The sequence below is a fragment of the Cryptotermes secundus genome, unplaced genomic scaffold (assembly GCF_002891405.2).
Source record: "Cryptotermes secundus unplaced genomic scaffold, Csec_1.0 scaffold782, whole genome shotgun sequence".
In the NCBI taxonomy this organism is placed as follows: domain Eukaryota; kingdom Metazoa; phylum Arthropoda; class Insecta; order Blattodea; family Kalotermitidae; genus Cryptotermes; species Cryptotermes secundus.
Window position 1 is genome coordinate 147,073 of NW_019739973.1, and position 25,614 is coordinate 172,686.

Genomic DNA, 25,614 nt, shown 5'->3' on the forward strand with positions numbered 1-25,614 from the left:
GCACAAGGGCGAGACGAAATTCTCTGTGTGACAAGTTCGCGACACAGGATGACAACAGGATGAAACTGTTCAGAATCGTCATATCCAGGAAATGGAAAAATAGTTTAGTTGTCCATTTCCAGGTCCGACGACTGATGCTGTAACTGTTTGCCATTATGTCCACTTTGTCGACATAACCCATGTGCTTGTTGTAGTCAGCCACAATTGCTGGCTTGATGGCATTTCCATGCTCATCACAGAAACTGCCTTCTGCTGGCGGACAGTGCATGTTTTTCAGTATGTACTCGTAAACATCATGTTTGTCCTTCCAAACTAGTGCTGTCAAGTTCCGTCTCACCCTAACACGAATGTCACCTTTCTTCAGTCGAAATTGTCTTCGTCGAAAATCGTCAGGCAAGCCCTTCTGATTAGGTCTGACTGTCCCACAGCATGTTATGTCCTTTGTTGTCAGTTCCTCAAACAAGTCTGGTGATGAAAAAAATTGTCCATGTACAGTTTGTGACCTACGCCCTCAATACGTCTGCATAGGTCCCTAACTGTAGCATGTGTCGCTGTCACGTCTTGGTCAGCACGTGTCCTGTCTTTTCCTAGATAAACCTTCATGTCATAAGTATACCCAGCGGCGTCACAAATTTTGAAGATTTTGATTCCGAAACATTTGTGTTTCTTAGGAACATACTGCCTAAAAACCACCCTCCCTTTGAATTTAACAATTATCTCATCTATGGCCAAATGTTCGGAAGGGTTATAATATTTTTCATATGCGTCATTGAGAGTTTCGAAGATGGTCCGAATTTTCCATAGTCGGTCTAACTGTCGGCATTCCTGTCAGTTTCTGTATTGTTGTCTGCAAAATGAAGAAAATGAAGAATGTGTAGAAAACGGTCACGTTTCATTGTGTTAGAGTAGAAAGGCATGGCAAATTGTTCTGTAATTGACCAGTAGTCCTTTAGTCTGTCTCTAATGTCATGTCCAATTTGAATGATTATTCCTAGAAACAGAAACATCTCAGAATCCGTCATGTCAGGCCGCGGAGAAGGTCCGTCTTGAAGTTTGTCTAAGTACTGGTGGTAGTACCTATTCGTCTCTTCCACCAGCAGATGGATAATCCCTGTGAAGTAGAGCATGAAAACGCAGAAAGGTGTGGAATCCTTATTTATGTGTGGAGCTTCATTGATATTTAACCCCACAGCTCCACCGGAATAATTATTCACACTCCTTCTGCCATGCTGGTATCGTGGTCTGCAGGTTGCTGACGAAGATGATGGGTCTTCGTCGGCTTCAATTTCTGAATCTCTTTCTTCCTCACCACTCTCTGAGGTTTCTGTGGCACAGTCTGAATCTGTATCATTGAGCAGCTGGCACTCAATTTCATTTTCTTCCAAGCGAAACGAGACCATGATGGATGTTTTATTCACTCTACACAACGCACTACACTTGGAAGTTCTGGCAGTACTGTTTGTACAGTTTGGAGAACAGTATCGCTTGTGGCTCGTCTCAGATATAAACAGTCTGAGAGTGTCAAGGACAGAATACATAGCTTCGTCCACACTTGTGTATACAGAAAGGGTCTAGTCACTTGAAATGTGCTTTATAAACATAAGCTTCCAACCCACTTGCCAGATGAGATAGTACGAGAGTACGAATGATGTCAGCAGCAGGCATTTGTACAGCAGAAACGTTTTGTGCAGAAACTGTATGCATATTTGTGGACACGTTCGAAATTGAGGGAAACATTTTTTTTGAGTCAGTGTAACAATGTTTACAGATTCTAAAATCTGTAAATTACAATATCTGATTCTATATTCTTTCTAGATAAAAGCAGCGTTTATTTCGTTCGTTTATCACAAAAATTGCAGAAATCACAGCATTTTCAGTAACATGATTACAATTTTTATTACTCTAAAATGGCGGGCATTTAAATTAACTCCGGCCTGCGGCCATTACCGGAATTTAAATTTCCCGTCTCTTAAAGGTTAAAATATTCTACTCAGAATGTTGTTCTAAATCCTCTGTAGTTCTGCTTCCTGTTATGATTTGGAAAGAACGCAAGTTACTGTAAAACTCTGGTTCTGCTAGGCATACATGTCCAGTAACAGAAGTCCTTTAACTGGAAAAGCAAATGTAATGGAAGTGTTTATATTTTACTAAACTGAGACTGTTTGGCTTTGCAGTAACAGAGAGAGTCCTATCATGGGATGAACGTCCTTGGGAAATAGTGAAGCAACGTGGGAAGGAGTCAATCCGTCAGATGGAGCTTATGAGGTTTTATCTGCAGCTAAAGCAAGATCCACATGGTCCAAACCTTGCTCTGTTTGTTGGCAATCTACCTCCTAACCTTTCCCAGCGAAACTATGAAAACATGCTCACCGAGTTTCTGGGGAAGGGTAAGTAACCACACATCAGCTGATGATGATGACGATGATGACGACAATGATGATGGTGGCAATGACAGTATATTGTGGACTTGCAAGAATATCATCCTTTGACTCTCCTGTTGAAGATCACTGTCATCTTTATTACTTAAATGTCCCAGGTTGTCAGGCAAGAGGCCCCTTGGTTGGAGGGAAGAGTCCAACACAATCTGGAAATACCAGTCAAAACAAAATTTAGTGGCCTACCATGCCCAACCACTGGACGCAAAGACTGCTCTCTTATTACTACCCACACTGATGGAGGTCTTCCTTTCTAAATAAGAGAAAAAAGGGAAATCATGTGGTATATGGAATTATGGGATAGCAGTAAATGAGTGACTACATGGATGCCTAGGGAGGGGGAGCATGAAGGAGGGGTATGCCTGACTGAAACAGGCAACTCCTGAGCCATCCAAATGTAAACAAGGCTCATCCTTAAGACAGATGAAGCACACTTCCACTTATCTGGCTGTGTCAACAAACAATTTTTACTACTGGGTAGAGGAAATTCCACAGCAGTTCCATCAGTGGCCTCTTCACATTGTGTGGCTCTTTGATATGGAGTGGCGGCTCATATTTCTATGAACATAAAGACGTAATGAAATGTACACTTCTCAAATCGTCAGGTTCCTCTGCCGCAGCCTGTGTTATTTAATCTAAGAATTCACTTGTATCTTTATGAGGACACCAGGCCTCATATCCAAACAGTATTGAGGGCTCTTCTGGTGATTTTAAACAGATGGAACATGAATCTGATGACCCACCTTCAACTATTAACTGAGGTGCAGCTTTACCTCCACACCCATATACACTTTAATGGCATGGTGCTTAGGCACTGTGACAACTTTAGTTTTGCTTTAGTGACATGCAATTTATTACAAGCTTTATTTCTTTGTCATATAGTGGTACAATTCTATTACAAAAATATCTTTTGTGTATTTAGTGTCAATTCACATATTTTCATGTTTCCACCTACCATGTCTTACTTTATTACTCTTACTTGACACGTTTATATGTGGCTGACTACATATACAGTGTCATCACTATGTGCAAGAGGCAAACTTTCATGACCATATTCCTAATACACCTTCAGATATTATATATTTCAGCAGATTCTCTTGTGTGTCCTAAACTGTTAACTATCAGTACTGAGTTGTGAGATCCATTTAGTGACCATGATATAGACTCAAGAACAAATGGCAAGCCCTATGTCCTGTGGAAGTTTTTAATTTTGCATGTTTAAAAGTGTTAACACATTTAGGTTCCCAATTGTGAGACTGGATATGCTGATATAATTTAGTATTAAATCTAATTATGCCTAGAGAAGTTCGAAACTATTTTCTAAAATACAAGTTTTATGTGCTTTATATTCATATAAAATTACAGCTATACATATATATATATATATATACATACATACATACAACTGCATTTCAGGATATTCATAAGTGCAATCTGCACTGAATATGAAACATGTCACAAGCTTTACAAACAACAATACATCTTTACAATTCCAACATGCCATATCAAAATAACAAACTAACATAAATGCAAACAACTTGCATTTAAATAAATACATAAAATATAGATTATATTTACACTTAACGTCTATATTGATGACTACTGTGGGACATCTGTCAGTCAGCATGCACTCCCCTTCTATTCCTTAGCTGTTGATCCTGACAGAAGAGCAAAAATTCATCAACAGTATATGACGGATTATGTATTAGGACACCCCTTATTTCTTTTATAAACTGTTTTTTATCATGTATTAAATCAGTTAAATAATCAGGCAGACTGTTAAATATTTTTATACTCATGCAATGGACCCCTTTCTGACTCATTGCAAGATGTGATTGTAGGACATGTAAATTTCTTTCGTGTCTTGTCAGTCTCTCATAAATTGAATAATTAAAAGTAAAATACTCCCAAGTTATTTATCATAAAAGTCATCAAAGATAAAATATATTGAGAGACCAGTGTTAATACATTTAACTTGATTCTCTATGTTTCATCCCCATTATTTTTCTCATAGTCTTCTTTTGTAAGAGAAAGATCTTCTTGGCCTCTGACAAATTACCCCAAAAATCTATTCCATATCCCATGAGTGAATGAAAGTATGCATGATATATCATTTTAAGTGTCGTAACATTACTATATGTTTTCATAATTCGTATTGAATAACATGCCTTTACCAATCTGGGTAACAATGATTCAACCTGTGTCTTCCAATTCAAGAACTTATCAATTTCAATGCCCAAAAATCTAATATGAGTTTCCTCTTGTAATAATTCATTGTTAAACTTTAAATGTACAGGCATATTGTCATGATTGATTGTTTCAAATTTTAACACTTTAGTTTTCCTCAAGTATTTAAACCACTGACTTAAAGGAATTTAACATAAGTTTAGACCTTTCTTAAATTTCATTAATATTAATACCCGACACTAATATACTTGTATCATCGGCATACAACAATGACTTGTTGTCAGTACTTAATGCTGACAGCAGGTTATTAATATATAAAAGGAACAAGAAAGGACCCAAAATCGAGCCCTGTGGCACTCCATATTTGACAGTTCCCAGCCTGAACAGCATTTTCAATTCTCATTATTATAAAGTTTAACTCTTTGTTTTCTATTTTCAAGATAGGACTTGAACCATATTTTTATTTTACTACCAATGCTGTATGTTGCTAACTTACTCAAAAGAATATCATGACTTACAGAGTCAAATGGTTTTGTCAAATTACAGAATTTTCCTAATGAATGATTGCGTCTTTCCAACATTTCTAAAATATGATTAGTTAATGTCATTATATTGCCATTTCTGTGTTACTGTTTCCTCTAAATCAAAACTGTGTAAAAGATATTAAATTGTTTGTATGTATGTGTTGCTTTATCCTATTGTACACCACTTTTTCAAAAATCTTAGAAATACTTATTAACAGTGATATTGGTCTATAGTTTACCATAATTGCCTTCTCACCTGTTTTGTATATAGGTCTTAATGAGGCAAATTTCATTCTATCAAGATATATTCCTTGCTCAAGAGATGCATTAAGTATGTGACACAATGGTTTACTTATCTCAGTTATACAATATTTCAATATCTTACTAAAAATGCCATCATATCATGTAGAATCTTTTAATTTTTGCAACATAAGTATGCTCTTTATTTCCAACTCCATTGTAGGTATTAGCCTCAGTTCAGGGAATTTATCAAATTTCAAAGTGTCTAAGAATTTAATAGCTTCATTTTTACTGGCACTTTTCGTTTCCAGCTTCTCAGCTACAGTTATAAAGTATTTATTGAATATGTAAGTTTTGAGGTTTTCTCGGTGATGACTATGAAGAAAGTTGTCTTCTGGGTTTAGGCGCCGGGTATTCTTCGTTTTGGCTGATGTTTCGGAGGAACGTATCGCCTCCATCTTCAGAGCAGGTGCTCTGCATTCTCTCTGCATTCAAAGCCATTCACCTGCTCTGAAGATGGAGGCGATACGTTTCTTAGCTTTTTTTATTACTTTCGTTAATGTCATACAGTACTTTTTATAGTATGATTCCAATCTTTCATCCTTTGATTTTTCATCTAAGTTGTATAAAGCTCTTTTATGATTACAAGATGTTCGTATACCTTTGGTTATCCATTTATTGGTGTGTTTCTTTTTTTTGTACACCAGGGGAAAGCTGTTTTCTACAATTGTTAAGAAAGTATTATGAAATGTATTAAATTTCGTATTAACATTCTCTTGATCATAAACTGCTTCCCAGTTTTCATTTTGTAATGCCCGTTGGAAATATGCTATGTTCTCATCATTAATATCCCTAAATGCTCTTTCATGGTCCCTTTTCCTTATCACCTGTAAATTTTCAAGTATTAAGATTTGCCCATCATGGTCTGAAAACCCATTTGTTGCGGAATGGGTTTGAAATTTATTGAAGACATTCTTATCTAAGAAGAAGTGATCTATGAGTGTGACAGAAGTGGGACCTATTCTAGTCGGACAGTCAGTTATTTGACCTAGATTATAAGTATCTAATAAGGATTGTAACTGTATTATTTTATGATTTTCATTAAGGTAATTTATATTTGTATTGCCACAAATTATCAGTTCCAATTTAAGGCTTACTAAATATGAAAGTGTAGCATCCAGCTGCTCAATAAATTGGCTGGTGTCCCCATCTGGTACTCTATAGAGACATAAAATACCTAATTTCTTATTACATATAATTATCTTCAGTGCACAGGCTTCGAAAACCTTCTCCCTACTTAACTTATTAAGATCTAGCTTTTGATATGTTATATTGTTCTTAACTAATATACAAACTCCTCCATTCTTAGACATATTATGTGAAAAACCTGTTGCCATTTTATATTCTGTCATGAAGAATATGGATAGCTCGTCTGCACTCAAATGATGCTCACTAATACATAAAATATCAGGATTATTATATACATTGTTTAAAAAATAGCTAGTTCTTTTTTATTTCTAATGCTTCTTATATTTTGATGGTATATGACAAAAGAATTCTGCTGACTATTGTTTCCATTTTGAATTATTCCCATAAAACATCCTCAGTTCTCGTATTTGGGATCTTCCGACGTCTTCTAGGGGGAATAGTTTGCAACACTACACTGGCTATTCCCTGATCATCAGCTGAGATTATTGTTGCATCCTCCTTCCATGTTAAACCAATTGCCATTCCAATTCATATTTCCTGCAGCTCCATCTCATTTTTTTCCATTAATAGCGTTACTAGCTTGTCTTTACCTGAATTTCTTATATGTAGTCCATGACGTGTAAAATCTTCTCTTACTAGGTCTATGTGCATCATAGTTGTATGCCTGTACTCGTTGGTAACGTCATTCAACTTCTTATTAAAAACTTTAACCTCCTCATTAACTATTGATGTTTCTATCAAAATATTCGTGTGTCGATTCCCCAACAACAAATGATGTATCCACTTAAGTCCTCTTGAGGTATTATTCTTCATAATGATGTTTGACCCTCCAAAATATATGAGTATGTCCTTTCCTGTCAATCCACCAATTTCCTGCTGTGCAGTTTTAGACAATACTTCGACATTTGCTCCATGTATAACATAGCCTATCACTTTACATTGTTCTTTAAATTTCTCCCATAATATACTAGGAAAGCCCCTGGCATGACTATCTCCAATTAGCACCATTTTGTGTTGTGTATTTATTTTTTCTTCTGCTAATTCCGATGTAGCAAGACTTACCATAAACATCGGATCGCCTAATATACTCTTTCTCTTTGTGTATTGTGGTGGTTGTACTCTGCTGATTTGTGTAGTATTTATGACTGGGATATTCTGAATAGTATTACATGTAATGTTATGCAAAATATTCCTCTTACTTATTCCAACAGCTACATCAGTCCATTTTGTTCCTGGAGCTTCTAGTCCTTTGTTGTTACTACTCCTTATTTTTACTTCATGTTCCAGTTTCACTATCAAGACATTCATAACCTCTCTCACATGCGAACGGGCTGCCATGTGCCTAAATTCACATAACTCTTCCAAATCTAGCTCAACATCTAAAATATCATTTCTATAATCTCCCTTATTTCCATTATTCAACTTCCTGGTAACTCCACCATCTCTCTTTTGCACACAACTTATTTCTACATTCAATATAATAACACCATCAAACAACATCCATGTCACTGCCGCCATATATATATATATATATATATTAATTGCAATAAGGAACGAAGTTGAAGCATTGCCTTTGATTACAGAAAACAAGTTTTCCTCCATTGGACCAATTTACTATGAGTATGGGTCAATGGTCATCACCTATGAAGATTCCAACAAGGCTGTACGAGCTCTATACTGTCTGCGAGAATCTTGCTATGAGGATAAACATCTTTTGGGTAAGTATGAGCTTGCATTTCTCTTATTTGGGAACACTCAGGAAACAATATTAGGAATGTCTGCAACCTACTCAGAGTACAGCCTGTTTGGCAGGAGCTGGAACTTTTCTCTTGAATGCCACATCTAGATCAGCTCTAGGGTCCACCCAATTCAGTGGATAATAGGAACAGAATAATTTTCTCACATATTTGGGGTTGTGACTGTAGATGGGGTATGGATTGGATATTGGATTTAGTGGCACAGCTCAGAACTACAGGTAGTTACAGCTCTGTCGCTGATTCCTATTCACAAATCACCAAAGCACCTGCTAAGCCTTTCTCAGCCTGCTGTGTCTTCACCAGCCATTCCCTGGTAACAGATCCCAGTACTGCCCTCTGCTCACGTCCTAACTGTCTGGCAGAAGGCTCACAACTGCGCTGTCAACTTAATTATAGAGCCGTCTCTTTTCAACCTCCCTTACAGAGCTTAACTGATGGTTGCCACAGCTCTCTTCTTTATAACTCCTCAGTGCGGACCTCATAGACAACACAATATTGCATGCATAATCATTGTCCAGAAACAGGTCTGGTATAACTACATATCTCATGATAATTGCATAGCAACAGCTGTATACACACTACAATATAAATGAAAGCTGAACATTTATTGCATATTGTAGTAGAGTGCTTATTACTCCTTCACATTCAGAACGTTTTGGGTTTAGATCTCAACACAGAAGCTGTGTATCCTGAATATGGATTCCCTCTAGACAAATTTTGAGATGCTATCCTTATATAGGCTACAATTTCTCCCTTCGACATGCTTTTTCCTTGATGCTGCATATTCAAGGCTGTAGAGAAAGCACTGGTAAATAAACCAAGAGACATGGACACATGTAAATGCATGTTCCCTGTTGGAGGTAACCTTTCAATTCTTTTTTTTTCTAAATTGATAGTATCTCTTGATGAGGTCCATTATCATTTTCTTATCATACAGTAAGGACATTATTGGCACAAGAATGCAGTATAAAACAACATTTTTGTTTCTTTTGCTCTATCTCAGAATATCTTTTATTGGTCATTTAATTTCTTGTCTTTATTCTGTTTTAATAAAATTTGTTGTGTATTTCATCAAGAACAGGCTCCAGAAAGGCAGTAAGTATTATATGTGTTTCACATTGAAGAGCTACAGCCATTCCCACATTGAGGGTGAATATAACCAGCTGGTAGAAATTATGAAAACAGACTCAAATTTGACATAAGATAACATTACAGTCAAGAAAGTCAACATATGGCCATAGTAATTATGTAAGGAATCTACACATTTTAAGAAATTATGTTGATATGCAAAATTATAACATGAACATAGAGCATTAAGGTCTTGTTAGGTTGTTTGTGTGACTCCCTTATGACAGTGAACGAGAGACATTACCAAAATGTTCTGGTATCTGAAACTTCTTCATAATTGTGAAAATGTTATTTCGAATGTCATATCAGGCCTTTAGATCATAGTTTACACATCAGTAACTCCATGTTATTGGACATTTCTTGAGCAGTCAATACTCTTCACCTTGTCAAGAAATTCCTTGCTTTTATGAAACCTGAAGGTTCATCACTGTGTTCACTGAAACATGCAGTTGGATCCTGTCCTGTACCATTTGAATCCTGTTTATGTCTTCATTAACTTGTATTTTAGCACTAATTTTACAGTGATTTGTCGTTATCTTAGTCTCCAAAGTGCTCTCTTCAATTGAGTTTTCCTGTTGTAACCATCTGTGCATTATAGCTTTCCCCTAGACATAATACTGTACATGTCCTCCCTATCTATATTTGCTTCTAATTTAATCTGCTGAGAACTTCTTTCTATACCTTATACCCTAATTCTTAACTTAACTTTATTTTTCGTCCATAACTGAAGTTAATAGAATTGGTCATGTCAAAAAATAGCAGCGAATACATCATATGTCAAAGTCACATAAAAATTACACAGTGATCTATCACAATAATATAACAACCGTTATAAGGTACATAACAATAAAAGATGCGTAAGACCAAAAGAATAATAACAGTAATATAAAACACGTAAACACAGTATTAAAAATTGCAAACCAAACAATCAACAAACTTGTCATCACTCCAACATTAGTTGAAAACTTTTGAAGAGAATGGAAACCTATTAAATGCCTGGCAGGTTAAAATTATCTCAGAAGTGCTGTCATATGTGTAAGGTAGCATTTTGGTCTTTCATTGTGCTCACCTGGTAAAATGAATTACCATTATGTTGAGATTTAGAACTGTTAAGCATGATGTAATGCTTACTTTTTATGTACAATCTCTTATTTGACCATTATAGTGTGAATTCTTATTGGTGAAGCATTGAATCTTGAGGCAGAATATTAAAGGTCCATATTAGGCATGTTATTTATAATGTTACCAGATTTTATGAAGTGGTTAAGAAAGATATTCTTACAGTTCCTGTAAGCAAAGCAATTTTAAATTCAATTCGTATCCCTGATGTTAAAAACTATGTGCTTCTGTGTTTCATATGAAATGGACTGTACCTATTTTATTTTCTCTGCTCCTCAAGACATCCAGTCATTCTAGGTCAGTTCAGTGCTTTTACAAATTATATGCAATAGATTAATCACCCAGATGTTGGGCAAAGAATGAATCCCTTTATGTACCTCTTTCCTGGTTCTTGTTACTTCATTTTCAAACACTCTCAGTCTCCTTTGTTCTCTCAGAGTGGAGGCCAAGTTTCACACCTTTATAGGAAGGCAGAATTGAGGTGTTATGTATCTGAATCCCTGGATTTGTAGAAAATAGACCGGAGGGTATAAGATTGTGAATGATCTGTTTCAGTAATGCTGCTCCCAAACATTGAACCAAGTATGGTCCCACCTGGAGTGCAGCCCCTGCTGGTGTTTGTGAATGTTAAGTCTGGAGGGTGCCAAGGCTCGGAACTAATTTCCAGCTTTCGAAAACTGCTCAACCCATATCAAGTATTTGACCTTGACAATGGTGGGCCTCTCCCTGGGTGAGTAAAAATTAAAAATGTCACTCTGTTATGATGAACTGTTATTAGTACCGATGGTGGTGTATTTGACATTTAATTTAGGGGATATTTAGAAGAATCAGTTGAAAAGAATTTCATTTTATTGCATGAATTTGGCACACAGTCTCTTAGGCACAGAAAACTCTCCTATACAGGGTGTCCCAGGAGGAATGTGCCAGACTTCGGGAGGGCGTTCCTTGTGTTAAAGTATGCTGATAAAACCCAAAACACCTATGTCCAAAGTTGAATGGTTACAGAGATAATGGCCCAAGAAAAGTGTGGTCTTCTGGCGGGTCCACGCACTGTACCTGTCAGCTGACAAGTCTTATCTATGTTTGTCCTTGAGTGTGGTGATTCACACTAGCCATAAGCTTATGTGCTACCTTCAGGGTACGTTGCGGCCGCATTGTGAATGGTTGGTAAATTAGTTGTGCGGAGTTGCTGAAATGCCTTTTGTGTTTTCACACGTGGAATATTGCGATATGCGTTTTATGTATGGATTTTGCGGTGGCAAGGCACGTGCTGCTGTTGAAGAATACCAAACGTGTTTTCCCGATCGAAGGATTCCATCTCGAAGTGTATTTACGTGAATTCACCAGACATTGTGTGATACTGGTTCTCTTCCAAGTGTTTCTGTGCACTCTGAAAGGGAGGATGTACGAATGAGAAACACACAAGAGAACATTCTTGAGATGGTTCAGAGAAGTCTGCGTCTGTCCACTCGTAGAATGGCGTCTCGCATCGGCATATCATGTATGCAGGTGTGGCAAACTTTGCATGATGAAGAGTTGTATCCTTACCATGATCAAAGGGTACAACATCTGGAACCAGGCAACCATGCTCAGCTTATGGATTTGTGTGACTGGATAAAAGCTCATCCCAAACTGTTGAGCATCATTTAATTCAGTGATGAGGCGTCTTTTACCCGGGACGGTGTAAATAATTTACGAAATGTGCATGCGTGCTCCCATAACAATCCACATGAGATAATGGTAACGAAATTCCAAAAGAGATTTTCTGTGAATGTATGGTGTGGTGTGCTTGGGAACAGGTTGATCGGACCTTTTGTGTTTCACAACAATTTAATTGGAAAGACGTATGAAGCCTTCCTGAAGAATGAGTTACCACGTTTGTTGGAAGACATCCCATTAACGATAAGGAGCCAAATGTACTTCCAACGTGATGGGGCTCACCCACATTACGCTCAGCATGTGAGACACTACTTAGATGAATCCTTGCCTAACCGCTGGTTAGGTCGTGGTGGTCCCGTTGCATGGCATGTTATGTCAGTGCTTGCCATTCATGTGTCATGTATAGTGCTTGGAAACCTAAGGACAACTATGACATGGCGTGTGAGTTTTTCTAGTTCAACTTAATGGCTTCATGTCACTCACAAGTTAGTTTGATGTTACGTACATTATTAACATTACAGAAACCACATATTCCTGCCAGTTTTAATATGTATTTGGTAATCAACAAGTGTGTAACACCTCTCAAAGTTTCACACTTCTCTGGCCATTATCTCTGTAACCGTTCAACTTTGGACATAAGTGTTTTGGGTTATATAGGCATACTTTAACATAAGGAACACCCTCCCAAAGTCTGGCATATTCCTCCTGGAACACTCTGTATATGTTAATAAAATTCTACACAGCAACCTTGCTACTAGATTCTAAAGGGATCTGACGATGGTGGTTGACACACAGAATTACTGGATTTTTGGAGTTTTTCCATCATCCAAAATTCTAGGTAATAGAGGACAGAATGTTTTGGAAACTGGATCTGTTTCTGTCTTCAGGTGAGAAAGGAAGACACTTACTCAGTTGGGTCCCTTAGAAAGAGTCCCATGATTGAGATTAGCTTTTTCTAAGAGGCCCAACTGAGTAGGTGTCTTCCTTTCTTACCCGAAGATGGAAACAGATCCACTTTATGAAATGTAGTGTCCTCTATTACCTAGAATTCTGGATGATGGAAAAAGTCCAAAATCCCAGTAATTCTGTGAGCCTTGCTATTGCTGTATAGTCTGTGGTTCAAGCTTCCAGTTGCTAATCTGTTTATTTGACAGCAACATTCATTAGTGCAGAACAAACTTTGGTAGAAACAATGATTTTTCACTTTGTGTTGTTAACTACTGACCTTTAGAGTCCTCATTGCATCAGTTGCTAGAGTTTAGGTTTCATGTTCAACTTTTTATGCTGTGCTTGCTTCTCTCTCATGTGAGTACTGATAAGCTGAACCAGAGATAATAAATTTGTTCTTTTAACATCCTCTGGTTCAAGTACCATGAACATAGTATCATTGTTCTTGTAATCATGAGTATTAAGCAGATTTAATCATATCATTTTGAACATTTCCAGGCTGTACGTGTTCCGCCACATTAAAGATTATAAAATTCTGGTGTGTGGAGGAGATGGCACTATTGGTTGGGTTCTCCAGTGTCTAGACAATGTGGGACAGGACAGTGAATGTTCCTCTCCAGCATGTGCCATAGTCCCACTTGGAACAGGTATCAAGAATCTCTTATATTTTTCTTTCACTGGCTCTACAGCCCTCTTGGGCTGTGGACTCTGATTTTCAGTTTATGATTATTATACAGATGATAGGACTCCTTGAACGATTGTTGAGCTTGTCGCAAGGCCTCTACCTAAACAAAAGAGAACACAAACACAGAATAAACACATACACATACTGAACATCCATGCCTTATGTGGGATTCGAACCCATATTCCCAGCTTCTGATCGAGTGAAGACAGTACATGCCTTAGACCGCTTGGCTACCGTGACCAACCAAGAGTCTCTTATGGGTGATAAAAAATGTTATGTTATTAGCAATAAAATAAATATACAAGTACAGTAGAATTAACATTGAAGTATTTTTGGAGGAAGCTTTTAATTTGAACGTTAAACTGACAAAAGTCATAATTAAAGGAAATTTAACATTGAATTATCGACTTGGAATCAGTAAAATTGAATGTTAGATGAAAAAGAGTTGTAAATTGAGGAACATAAAATGGGAATTTTTCCCCACATAATTGTATACACAAATGTATAAATTCATTCCTTGTATCACATCTGCAGAAATAGAGGACACTTCCCTGCCGTACAAGAAAGGAAAGTTGTAATGAGATAGAATAGACATATTTTTCAAATGTATTTGCTATTTTGCATACATCATTGTTACTGATGTTCATTTATGGCAGGCATGAACCAACAATTTCTCAGCTACTTACACTGTACAGAGTCATTTGTCTGTATTTTGTTAAATGTTTGCAATATCAGAAAATATTTCAGATAGAAGTTGTAGATTGGAGTGAGCTCTATATTTTATGTCATGTACAAGATTCATGTACTCTAAGCATTTGTGAGAAAATTAGTAAAGTTCAGTATGAGCTTTATGTAAAATAGCAATTGCACTGTTTCAATACAAATTAAAATTAAATTTGTATGAAAGTGTTTAGTGTATATTCAAATGGCAGATTTTATCAGAATCATTTCAGTAGTTTTGTAAATGGATCTTGCAGACAGTGGTAGGATATTACCTCTCCTTCATGTGTTAACAGTGTGCACTCTGGCAGAACACCCAGAAAAATAAGTGTCATTATTATTATTATTATTTATTCAGCATTCCATAAATCCTTACATGGTTTTTTCAAAACACCACGGATATAGAAGTAGTCAACATGAGAATAGAACAATTTCAGAATTCCAAGGGAGTACTGCATATGTACCACACTTGCAGTTACTAGCTGTATTTTTGGCATGTCACCATATAAACATGAGGGCTGTTTGGAAATTAACCTCTGTTTATTTCGGGCAACTAATATAGGAGCAGTGGATAGCTCATGCATGTGGGGTAGTGTTGCATGACTCATTGCCTTGTAAACCATCACATAACTGGTCACCTAGTGTTTTTTCTTATCTTTATGGAGCGAGTTATGATGTGTCCCACAATTGATAATCCCACTACCTAAAAAATTCGCCCTGTTATCCACTTTCTTCATGCTAAAAGCATGAGTGTTTTATAAATCAATCGTGAATTATGTGTGGTTTACAGCAGAAATGTAATGAGTGAAAAAACCCTGTGACAATGGTGTGGAATGTTCAAAGATGGGTGAACAAATGTTCATGATAAAGAGCAAAGTGGTCGGCCATCTGTACTGAGTGATGGTCTTGTTCTGAGTGTTGACCAAAAAATTTGTGAAAGATGACACTTCACAATTTCAGAATCTTCATATGAATTCCCATAAATTTCACATACTGTTCTCATTGCGATTGTCACAGTTAGGCTATGCTGTCACAAGTTTCGTGCAAGATAGGTTTTGAAAATGCTCATGGGTGCGCACAAAATGCAGAGAATGGCTTCAGCTTTGACTTTTTTTAGAGTGATACGACAAAGATGGTGATGAATATCTCAGTTACATTGTATGAGTAATAGGTGATAGACCTGGGTCTCATTGTGAATGTTGAAGCCAAAGAACAGTCAAATCGTTGGAAACACATGCACATTCACTAGACAGGCTGAAAAAGTTTAAACAAACATTTTCTGCCAGAAAGCTGATGGCAGCTGTTTTCTGAGAGAGGGAAGGAGTGCTGATGGTGGAATTCATGCAACAAGGTACCACAATAATGTCAGAAGTGTATTGTGAAACACTAAAAAACTGCATAGGACCATTCAGAATGAGAGGTGTGGATTGCTGACAAGTGGTTTAGTGCACCTCAATGAGAATGCATGCCTGCATACAGCTGCCCACACTCAAGCTCCTCTGGAACATTTCAATTGGAAGTTGTTTGTCCACCCATCTTACAGCACTCATCTCACTTCATGTGAGTACCACCTGTTCACCTACCCGAAGAACTTGTCAGGAACACAGCACTTCAGCAGTAATGAGTAGTTGATGGAAGGTGTCAAAATATGGCAGAGCTCACAGGTGGTAGACTTCTTTGACACGGACACACAACAACTTATTCCCTGATATGATAAGTGCCCCAGTTCTGGCAGTGAATATGTTGAGAATTAGCTTAAGTATGTACATATTTTTTGTACATAATAAAATTTTTCCCCTCGTTGCTTGTTTTGTTCACAGCCCACTTTCTGAATAGCCCTCATAAAATGTCACCATTTACAATTGTTTATCTGATATCATCATACAAAAATATTTTGCACAATCACAATGTTAGCTTCCTTTTAGCTACTAAATAAATATTACCTTATTAAAAATGCTTACTCTTCTGATCTGTTGTGACTGCTACATTTGAAGTATTTTAAAAAGGAGCCAGTAGTGCTTGTGTTACCTAAATAACTAACAGTTCTTCCATCAACACACAGTGCTGCAGTCTTTCATTATTCTCATGTGCATATCAGTTTTCTGCGAACCATCAGCGTGAGATAATGTCTGCATATTCATTGCACTTGTATGCTTGTGGAAAGGGAACAAACAGTATGCAGGAATCAGTATCATGCCATAGTGTTGATGTATTGGTGGTGCAGTTTGAAGTGCAAAGAGATCCTAGATATCAGGAGGGCTGATTAATGCCTTATGATATGGACAGTTGGTTACAGGTGCCACACAGCTCAAGTTGGCTCAAGCAGTCAGTTTTGATTTATGTTAGGAAGGTACATAGTTTGAATATTAGCCAGGACACTGATTATCTTGGTTTTTTTTTTTGTGTGTTTTTCCCAAGTTTTTCCAGACAAATGCCAGGATAGTATATCCCTTTCAGTTTATTATTCACTAATCATTTAGTGTTTGACACTAAACAACTTGAGCTCCTTACAACATGAACAAATAAACCATAAATAAATAACACAAGATGAGTGCAAACTAGTGTTATAACTTTCAGAGGATGTTTAAATTGTTGTGTATAGTCAGACACCATAGACATTAAGTTCTGCTGGTCACCAACAATATTCCAGTATTGCTTCCAGTCATGATACAGCCAGCAGCCCTTTCACTTTAGCATTGTAATATCGAGGCATATTGCCCTACTGAAAGATTGAATTTCCTTGTGGATTGTCATCTTTAATTTGCAGAATTGGAAAAATTTGGAACATGTTAAGGTGCACAGTTCCAATGTCAGTTTTTCACAAGAAAATGACTCTCTAAATGCTCAGATCAATCATTTAATCAGCAGACTGGTCAAAGCATACCAAGTGCCTGGTATCCTTGTTTACCAAATTTGATACTAATGGATTTCTGTTTTATGAGGAACTTTTAAAGAAAGAATATTTTAGTGATCATTGTAACAGATGTTAACAAATCAAAGAGCAAGACTACTGTAGGTCAAAATGTTAATCATGTATTATAAATGATTGATTATGAGTGGGATTTGTGTTGGCAGCTGTGTTGCGATGTTGTACTTACTCAAGATTAATACATCTGGCTATACTGTAGTGGTATGTGACTATACATGAACTCATTTTAAACATTTCTGTGTTAAGGTGTTTAACAAATTAATAAATTTTTAATATGCATAACAGATTTTCACTACAACAGAAAACATGCTTGGCTGTGTGTATTTGTTTCCAGCCCTGCCTACACCCCTTCCAAGACCTTGTGTGCTGGTCATTTTCTTTATCCTGTGTATTGTACTCTGACCCATTGACCATTTTTGTGACTTCATCTTAAAATATCTTGTGCTCAGCCATGAATTCCAAGTGCTCATTCATTATAATAAAGCAGTTACGTACATGCACTAGACGTTTGCTTTAATCTATCTATGTATATGTTATCTCAGATCTCTGTAACTGTTGTCCTGTCCTTTAAATTAATGTGAAATTCTGTTTCATTTAGTGTATTTTTGCTTAGGAAGCTAAATTAAAGGAATGCATATTCTTGGTAAAACATGGAGCTAGTGTATATTATAATGTTACATTTTCCAATGCTTTAAAAATTATAAAGCTGCTTTGTGCTTACACTGTATATCAGCTTCAAACTGAAATGAGTGATGGTTAATTTTGAAGGACATGCAAGACAGTTGAAATTTATACATGGAAAGAAAATATTTTTAAGAATGTGTGACCTGAGCGCATTGTTGTCGCACTCTTATCACTATTTACACTAGTTCAAATGGCTTGAGTCTCTTGAGCCTTCTCACTGTCCTCTCATTGTCCAAAAGCTGTATCGCTTCCACATTGGTGTGATGATGATGCCGATCTTCATGCTTCTTGGCTATCTTTTTAATTTTGGCAGTGACCATCCTAATGCCAAGATCCTTGTGGATGTCACTATTATGGTCATACCAAGGGGCATTTACTATTCTCCTCAGCACTTTCTTCTGAAATCTCTGTATTCTTTAAATGCTACTCTTACTAGCACAACCCCACAGCTGCAAGACATCAGATGCTGGAACAACCGGTGGACATAGTCTCAGAGTTTATTTCTAGTAGCAGTAGTAGTAGTAGTTTAAGTGAGAATAAAAATGCTCATTAGTCCCAGACTAGTTGCAGTGTTAGGACATTAAGAAAAAAAATAATGTGTGATATTACAGGAAATGATCTGGCACGTGTGTTACGATGGGGGCCAGGTTATACAGGAGGTGAAGACCCACTGAATCTTCTGCGGGATGTAATTGATGCTGAGGAAATTCGTCTGGATCGCTGGACTGTTGTATTTCATCCAGAAGACAAAGCTGATGACAAAGGGCAACAACCTCTCAATCCATCAGGTCAGTGGCTTGATGCTGAGGTGTTGATTAACTATTTCACTGCATATTATTTTCCTAAAATAATGCAATTTTAAGGCAAAACTATGATAAAAGCAACAGAAATGCATTTTCGTAGCCTAGAGAATGAAGTTCAATGACACTGAAAGGAGGTGATTATTTCGTGGTGTGGACTGAAGTCAAATATGATATTGGATACTTGTTTGACTTTAGTTTAATATTACAGCAATGGGGTTAATTCATAGGTTAAGCAAGATTTGGCGTTCTTATATCAGTGACTATGAAGACTGCTGACTCTGTCATGTGATGCCATGTAGTCTGGTAGAACATTACATGCATTGCAAAGAAACCTGCCCCAATCCATAAATTTTTGGTCATTATGGCAGGAGTTAGCCATTGGATTCTGCTCTGGGTAATTCAATTCAGTCCACATTTTCTAAGATGCATTAGAAGATTATCCTGTCATCTACAGCCAAATCTCCTAACTGATCTCTTCCAGGTAACATTCTGTACACATTCCTTGTTTCTCCATGTGCGGTGTGCCCTGCTCTCATGTCCTTAATTTAATGGCATGAATAATGTTATGTAAAACTAATTAATGATTAGAAACATGTAAATAGTCAAAATTGTTAGTTCGGTTTGATCAGAATTTGTATTTAAAATTTGAACATTAGCATCTATTTGTTTCTGTACAATTGGATTTACAAAGAAACTTCACTGTAATTACAGCCCTAAAATGTGGCTGTAATGATCTTGGGGAACTTTGTCTCCATAAAAAACAAAGTGTTTTGATGATCTGTAGAGCACAACCTGAAGTGATAATGCTGTTTCCTTCTGTTTTCAGCTGGTTCTACAAGTGAAGATAACACACAGATCTTTGTAATGAATAATTACTTTGGAATTGGAATTGATGCGGATCTATGTTTGGACTTCCACAATGCCAGAGAGGAGAACCCCAACAAGTTCAATAGCAGGTAAAAACCATCATATATGTTGTTGCCAAATGTCTGAGAAATTGTTGATGCCAGATCCTAGAAGTAGGGCTGTACACAGTTCATATTTCTTATTTCATCTTCCATTGTGCACTTTTCTATGTAAAAGTGGAAATTCTCTGTTCTACCTTTGATTTGAAAAGTTTCTTGCAGTCTCTTTAACCATCTGAATTCCGTGTACCAAGTAGATTGGCTCAGCCATCAATTAGTGCAGCATTTCTATCAATAGGTAACATGAAATCTGACATATTGATGTTTAGAGGAAAGAAGAGGTTTTCACATTATCTACCATTTCTGCCATTTGAATAACTACCAGGAGTTTTTCTGTGAAGCAGAAAACCAGGACAAGCAGCCATGGCATTTCTAGCAGGTAGTTCTGTTGTAGGTTATTGGTAGTCGCAGAGTTAAAAAAATTAGGTTTCTTCACACTTCCACAAACTCACTATACATTACCACATTTTGTCCACAACATATCATCTACTTCATTACTATGATTGACATCACTTCTTCTTCTTCTGTGGTGCAACAGCCCGATGTCAGGCCTTGGCCTCCCTTACCAAGCCCCTCCATTCCTCTCTGCCCTGCGCTGCTCTCTTCCAGTTCCTTACACCCATTCACTTCTTTGCATCTTCCACCACCTCAATCCGTCTAGTTCTTGGTTTCCCAGCGTGTCTCCTACCACCTATTGTACTATATAAAATTTTCTTTGCGATACACTCCTTATCCATTCTCTGTACATGCCCAGCCCATTGCAGTCTTGTAGCTTTATCGTCACTGAGATCTCTGGCTCCTTATATAATGTGTATAACTCTTTATTATATCTTATTCTCCATATCCCATTCTCTTTTATTGGTCCATAAATTCGTCTTAGGATTTTCCTCTCAAGTGAATTGATGACTGATTCCTCTTTCTTGTTTAGCGTCCAACCCTCACATCCATAATAAAGCACCGGTCTTATCATTGTTTTATATATTTTTGTTTTAATCGCTTGGTGTATATCCTTTGATCTAAAAACTGATAGTAACAAGAAATATGCATTATTCGCTAGCTTTATTCTTCTTGTTATTTCATGAGTTTCCTCTCCATCTTTGTGGAATTTCAATCCTAAATATATGAAGTCCTCAACTATTTTTATCCCATCCCCTTCCATGTTAATTTCTCCAGTTTGCCTTGGATTCTTTCTAGATTGTATCAGCATTTTAGTTTTATTTACATTCACCTCTAAGCCAGTTGTTTTTGCTATGGTTTTTATTTCTTTATCTGTCTCCTTCATTGCTCTTAGGGATCTTGATACTATAATAATATTATCTGCATACACCATTATTTGCCTTTGTTTATATGCTATTGTGTTCCATGATTGTCATCACATAGCTCCAGATTTGTACGAGTTTCACAGACTTTTTTTGGTAGTAAAATTTTCCTGTTTGCTTTGGTTTGGCAGCAGAAAGTGTATGTAACCTGGCTGGAATGGACATAATTCCGTGTGTAGGTAAATGCACTTATTTAATGATGTGAACTCTAGAAGATAAGTCCTTGTATTTGAGAAGGTTATTTCTATCCACTACTTCATTCTGTGCACACATAGCAGTTTGGGGAAATTAGTTCATTCCAATTTTATGTAAATGCTACTGTGAGAGTTTCAGAGGTTTGTCAAAGTGGATTGTGCACTTGCATTATTGTGCATGAAAGAAATGTTTCCCCATTAAGTGACAGTATTTCTGACCATTAAACAATATCCACATGAACTCTATGATAGTCTATTCCATAGTGTAGGCAGTCACTTGCTTCACACTGTGGAGGCCCAGGGCAGTTTGTGTGGCATTTGTGGTAGATAAATTGGCATTGTGGCATTTTTTTCTTTGATTATTTTGGTTTTCCCTTGCCAGTTATCACTTCACCAATGTGACGTTTCCTCATTTATCATCTGAGACTTGTAACTGTAGTTCCATTTGAGGCTGCAGTATCAAGTCATCATGTCTTGCCCCCACCCCAAGAACAGAAAGAAAACTTTTGTTAAGTTATCATAGTATATTTTTTCACCCATTGTCCATTGTCTGGTTGAAAAAGATGTGCAGTGGTTGAGAGGCATAATCTGTTTCCATTGTCAGGTAAAAGGAAAGCTTAGTAATAATAGTTTGTTCTAATTTGTCCCACAGGGATGAGTTAATAAGTCCCTGGGCAGAAATCTTGCACATTCTTTACCAAGGCAAAGGGCACTGTTGAAAGAAAATATTTCTATGATAATACCAAATCACTGTCAGAAAACTTTAGAATTAAGTTTGTGGAGTACACTCAACTCTTGATTATCCGGGTGCGGATAAACCGGTTTGCGGCTTAATCGGGGCTTTTCTGAGGCTTATATGTTGTTTAATATTCATTCACTTTTGTTTCACATGGTGAGCTGTAACACTATTTTCACACTAATATGAACCGAGCTCTGCAGTTTTGGTCCCGTTATGCTAACACAATGTTCTAGGGTAGGGGTGAAAGAATGCAAGGATTTGTGGAAAGTTTCAAGGACAGATACACCGCCCCAATTAGTCTCTTTGTATCGATCTTCAAGTGCATTAGCAAAATGTCAGGGTGTAAAAGGAAGAATTGGCTAACCAAGTTCATGGTGGTGAAGAAGTCAACGAGGAAAACATAAGAGAGTGGTTTGACTGTGACTCGTGTGAGCCAGGCTTTGAAATGTTAAGCAATGACGAAATCGTAAGTTCAGTGGGGGTGCAGCCAGAAGAGCATGAAGAAAGTGAGAATGAGGAAGAGGTGGACAGTGCTGCTAGTAAGAAAATATCACATGGTGCTGCTCTTAATCATTTGGAATCCTTACTAGACTATCTTGAGAGTGAAGAGAACAGTTTATTAAGTGACAAGCTAATATTACATAGGCTTCATACGGATATTCGTAAAAAGGAAAATGCCGCGCAAAAGCAAACAACAGTATTAAATTTTTTTAAGTGTTAAGTGTGAATATTCGTAAAAAGTGTTGGATGTTGTTGAACACTGTGATTGAAATAACTAATTCATACTTCAGTGTAATGTAAAAAAAGTATTAAATAGGCCATGAGATGACATAAAAATGAGGTTGAATAAATTTAAATACAGGTAGGCCTATAGTATTATGAAGGTACAGTATTACAGTACTACTTTTAATAAAATTTGTCTTAGCCGGGTTTTCGATTAATCTTGAATTCCATCCCCACCATTATCCCGGATAATCGAGAGTTGAGTGTATTTAAATTAAAATTGGCTGAATGAATTTCCATTTACATACCATGCTTTTTTTTAAGAATATCTTTCCTGGTAATATCTTTGCCATTTTGTAGACTCAGTTTTAAGATTGTAAGCTGGTTGGATTTGGAAACGCCGGTAACCACATACCAGACTACATGGTGTTATAGCCCGAAAGACCATTAAATTGTAAGGATCATATTTTGAAACTTTTCAGATATTTGGAATGTATTCTTTTAAAAATAATTAGATCTGTGGGGATTTGTCATTACTCCAATGACAACCCACTTCTTCAGAAAGTTTGTAGGTCCTGAAAAGGACTGTTGGCTGCTGGGATGTTTGGCCGGTGAAGTAGTGCGGCGCGCGCCGGTAGAAATGAAATGTCGGTTGCGGTGTGTTGAGGCGGCTGAGTCAGTTGATACTGGCCGCAGTGCGGCCATTGCTGGAGTTTGCTTGATCGCAGTGCGGCAGTTGCTGGAAGACGTCTGCTTGCGGAGCACGGTTGCTGGAGTGGCGGCAGCTGCGCCAGTTGCCCAGTGAGTCAGGCATGACCGCTGGCGAGTCCAGGCAGCCGAGTTACCCAGTGAGTCGGGTGTGACTGCTGGACAGCCGAGGCAGTCGTGCCTGGCGCAGCAAAGTGCCGATGCCTCCGAAGACCAATCGCTCGGTGCGAAGTGTGATAGCTGGCTTGCTGATGTGGTCTCTGACTGACTGATATGGAACTGACTGACTTGTGAGCGTTGTGCTCCGCCTTTTATACAATGCTTGGTGGAGGAGCAAAAATTTTCTGAGCGCTGATTGGCTAGCGTGTTATGATCTAAATGTGAGCTGGACATGGAATGTTGTTTAAATACGAGTGCTGCCAGCAATGTGATTGGCTAGCGTGTGATGGTGAAAAGTGAGTGCTGTAGAAATAGCGTGATATGTGGGATGTTCCCACAGATCATTTAAATTATCTTCTTGTTTTGACCGACAGGCATTTTAATGCTTGTTCTAACCTCAGATTTGTACACAGCATCACTATGGTCTTCACCTCCTATTATCATCTAAGTTCCTATCCTATGCTGTTTTCATCCGTCTGTCCAGTAACTTCGTGCGTATATGTCAGCTTCGTTACATAGATGGCAGTATCATCAGCTGTCTCCAGAAATACTTCTTCCATTTCCATTGGTACTAGATAATGCTTAAAATTAAATAAAAGTCAGTGCAGAAACATTGCACAGTCAACCTTGTTTATTTTGCCTTGTACACAGAATTCATTATTGCTTTGTAGACCTTTGTTGGTTGCTGAATACCAAACAGCAATTAAACAGACATTTTGTGTTTGGGCCCCAAGTGCGCATATGCTTTTTTTCCCTGAATTTATGACCAGTACAGCTTTGTTTAAGAGTTGGTCTCCATAAATTGCTGAAATTTGATCTACATTATTAGGGGCATTTTTGAGAAAATTGTTTGTGGCCCATTTTTGGTCCCTTGTGCTAGAATGTTATTTTTATCAGGCATCAAGCTATGAATACTGAAGCACGTGCCCGCACACACACGCACACACACACACACACACACACACACACACAAAGACATGCTCTCATATACATCAAATGGGCATACCAAAAACCACTAATTCTTTTCTTTATTTGAGGTATCTCAAATGTGTAAATCCTTCAGAATCTCAAGTTTGATTTTTGTCACCATCACAGTGCTTTTGCATATGTACCAAATATAAGAGAACGTAAGAAATCTTCTCGATGTAAAGATACACATCCTGTTACAGGTTACATAATAAGGGTGTCTACGTGAAGATGGGTCTGCGTAAGATGGTAGGACGCAAACTGTGCAAGGACCTGCACAAGGAGATTCGTCTTGAAGTGGATGGGAAATTAGTGGAATTGCCACAAGTTGAAGGAATCATCATTCTCAACATCCTCAGGTAGGCAGTCAGTGTTCTGACTGAAACCATAATCTAGCATAGACATGGTCTTGATTGATTTCACATATGGATGAAACTTGAGTACTTCTGGGAAGAGCCATTATGAATTAAGTAAGTAAATTAAGTAAAAAAAGTAAAGGTGTCCCTGTAACAGGCCTTGGAGGCCCATAAGGTTGTGAGGTGTTGAGGTTCCCACATTTTCTAGACAATCGGCTCACAGATGGCTGGAAGGTTGTCAGCCCTACGTGGCAGCCACCTTTCACCCCCAAGAATATTCCTGGTACTCATTTCTGTTAGAGGCTGAGTCAAACCCAGGACCATAGTGCGGCTGGAAGAATTAGGTCAATTGAAAAAATTCAATGACCTCATTGGGACTTGAACCCACGACCTTCCGCCTTATAGCATAGTGCTTCAACCAACTATTCTACTGCATGCCTCCATTATGAATTAAGTAA

The 25,614-nt window shown here is 37.5% G+C and overlaps 1 protein-coding gene across 7 annotated transcripts in view; it reads left to right on the forward strand.

Annotated features, from left to right (window-relative positions):
• LOC111872221 (diacylglycerol kinase theta) overlaps nucleotides 1–25,614 on the forward strand; it is a 138,013-nt gene that overhangs the window by 108,342 nt on the left and 4,057 nt on the right. For all 7 annotated transcript variants that reach the window (XM_023865886.2, XM_023865884.2, XM_023865890.2 and 4 more), the window contains 7 exons: nucleotides 2,175–2,387; nucleotides 8,179–8,313; nucleotides 11,155–11,329; nucleotides 13,705–13,853; nucleotides 18,836–19,012; nucleotides 19,854–19,983; nucleotides 25,004–25,159. In XM_023865886.2, the coding sequence (XP_023721654.1) occupies nucleotides 2,175–2,387; nucleotides 8,179–8,313; nucleotides 11,155–11,329; nucleotides 13,705–13,853; nucleotides 18,836–19,012; nucleotides 19,854–19,983; nucleotides 25,004–25,159 (1,135 nt within the window). The remainder of the gene's footprint in view (nucleotides 1–2,174; nucleotides 2,388–8,178; nucleotides 8,314–11,154; nucleotides 11,330–13,704; nucleotides 13,854–18,835; nucleotides 19,013–19,853; nucleotides 19,984–25,003; nucleotides 25,160–25,614) is intronic.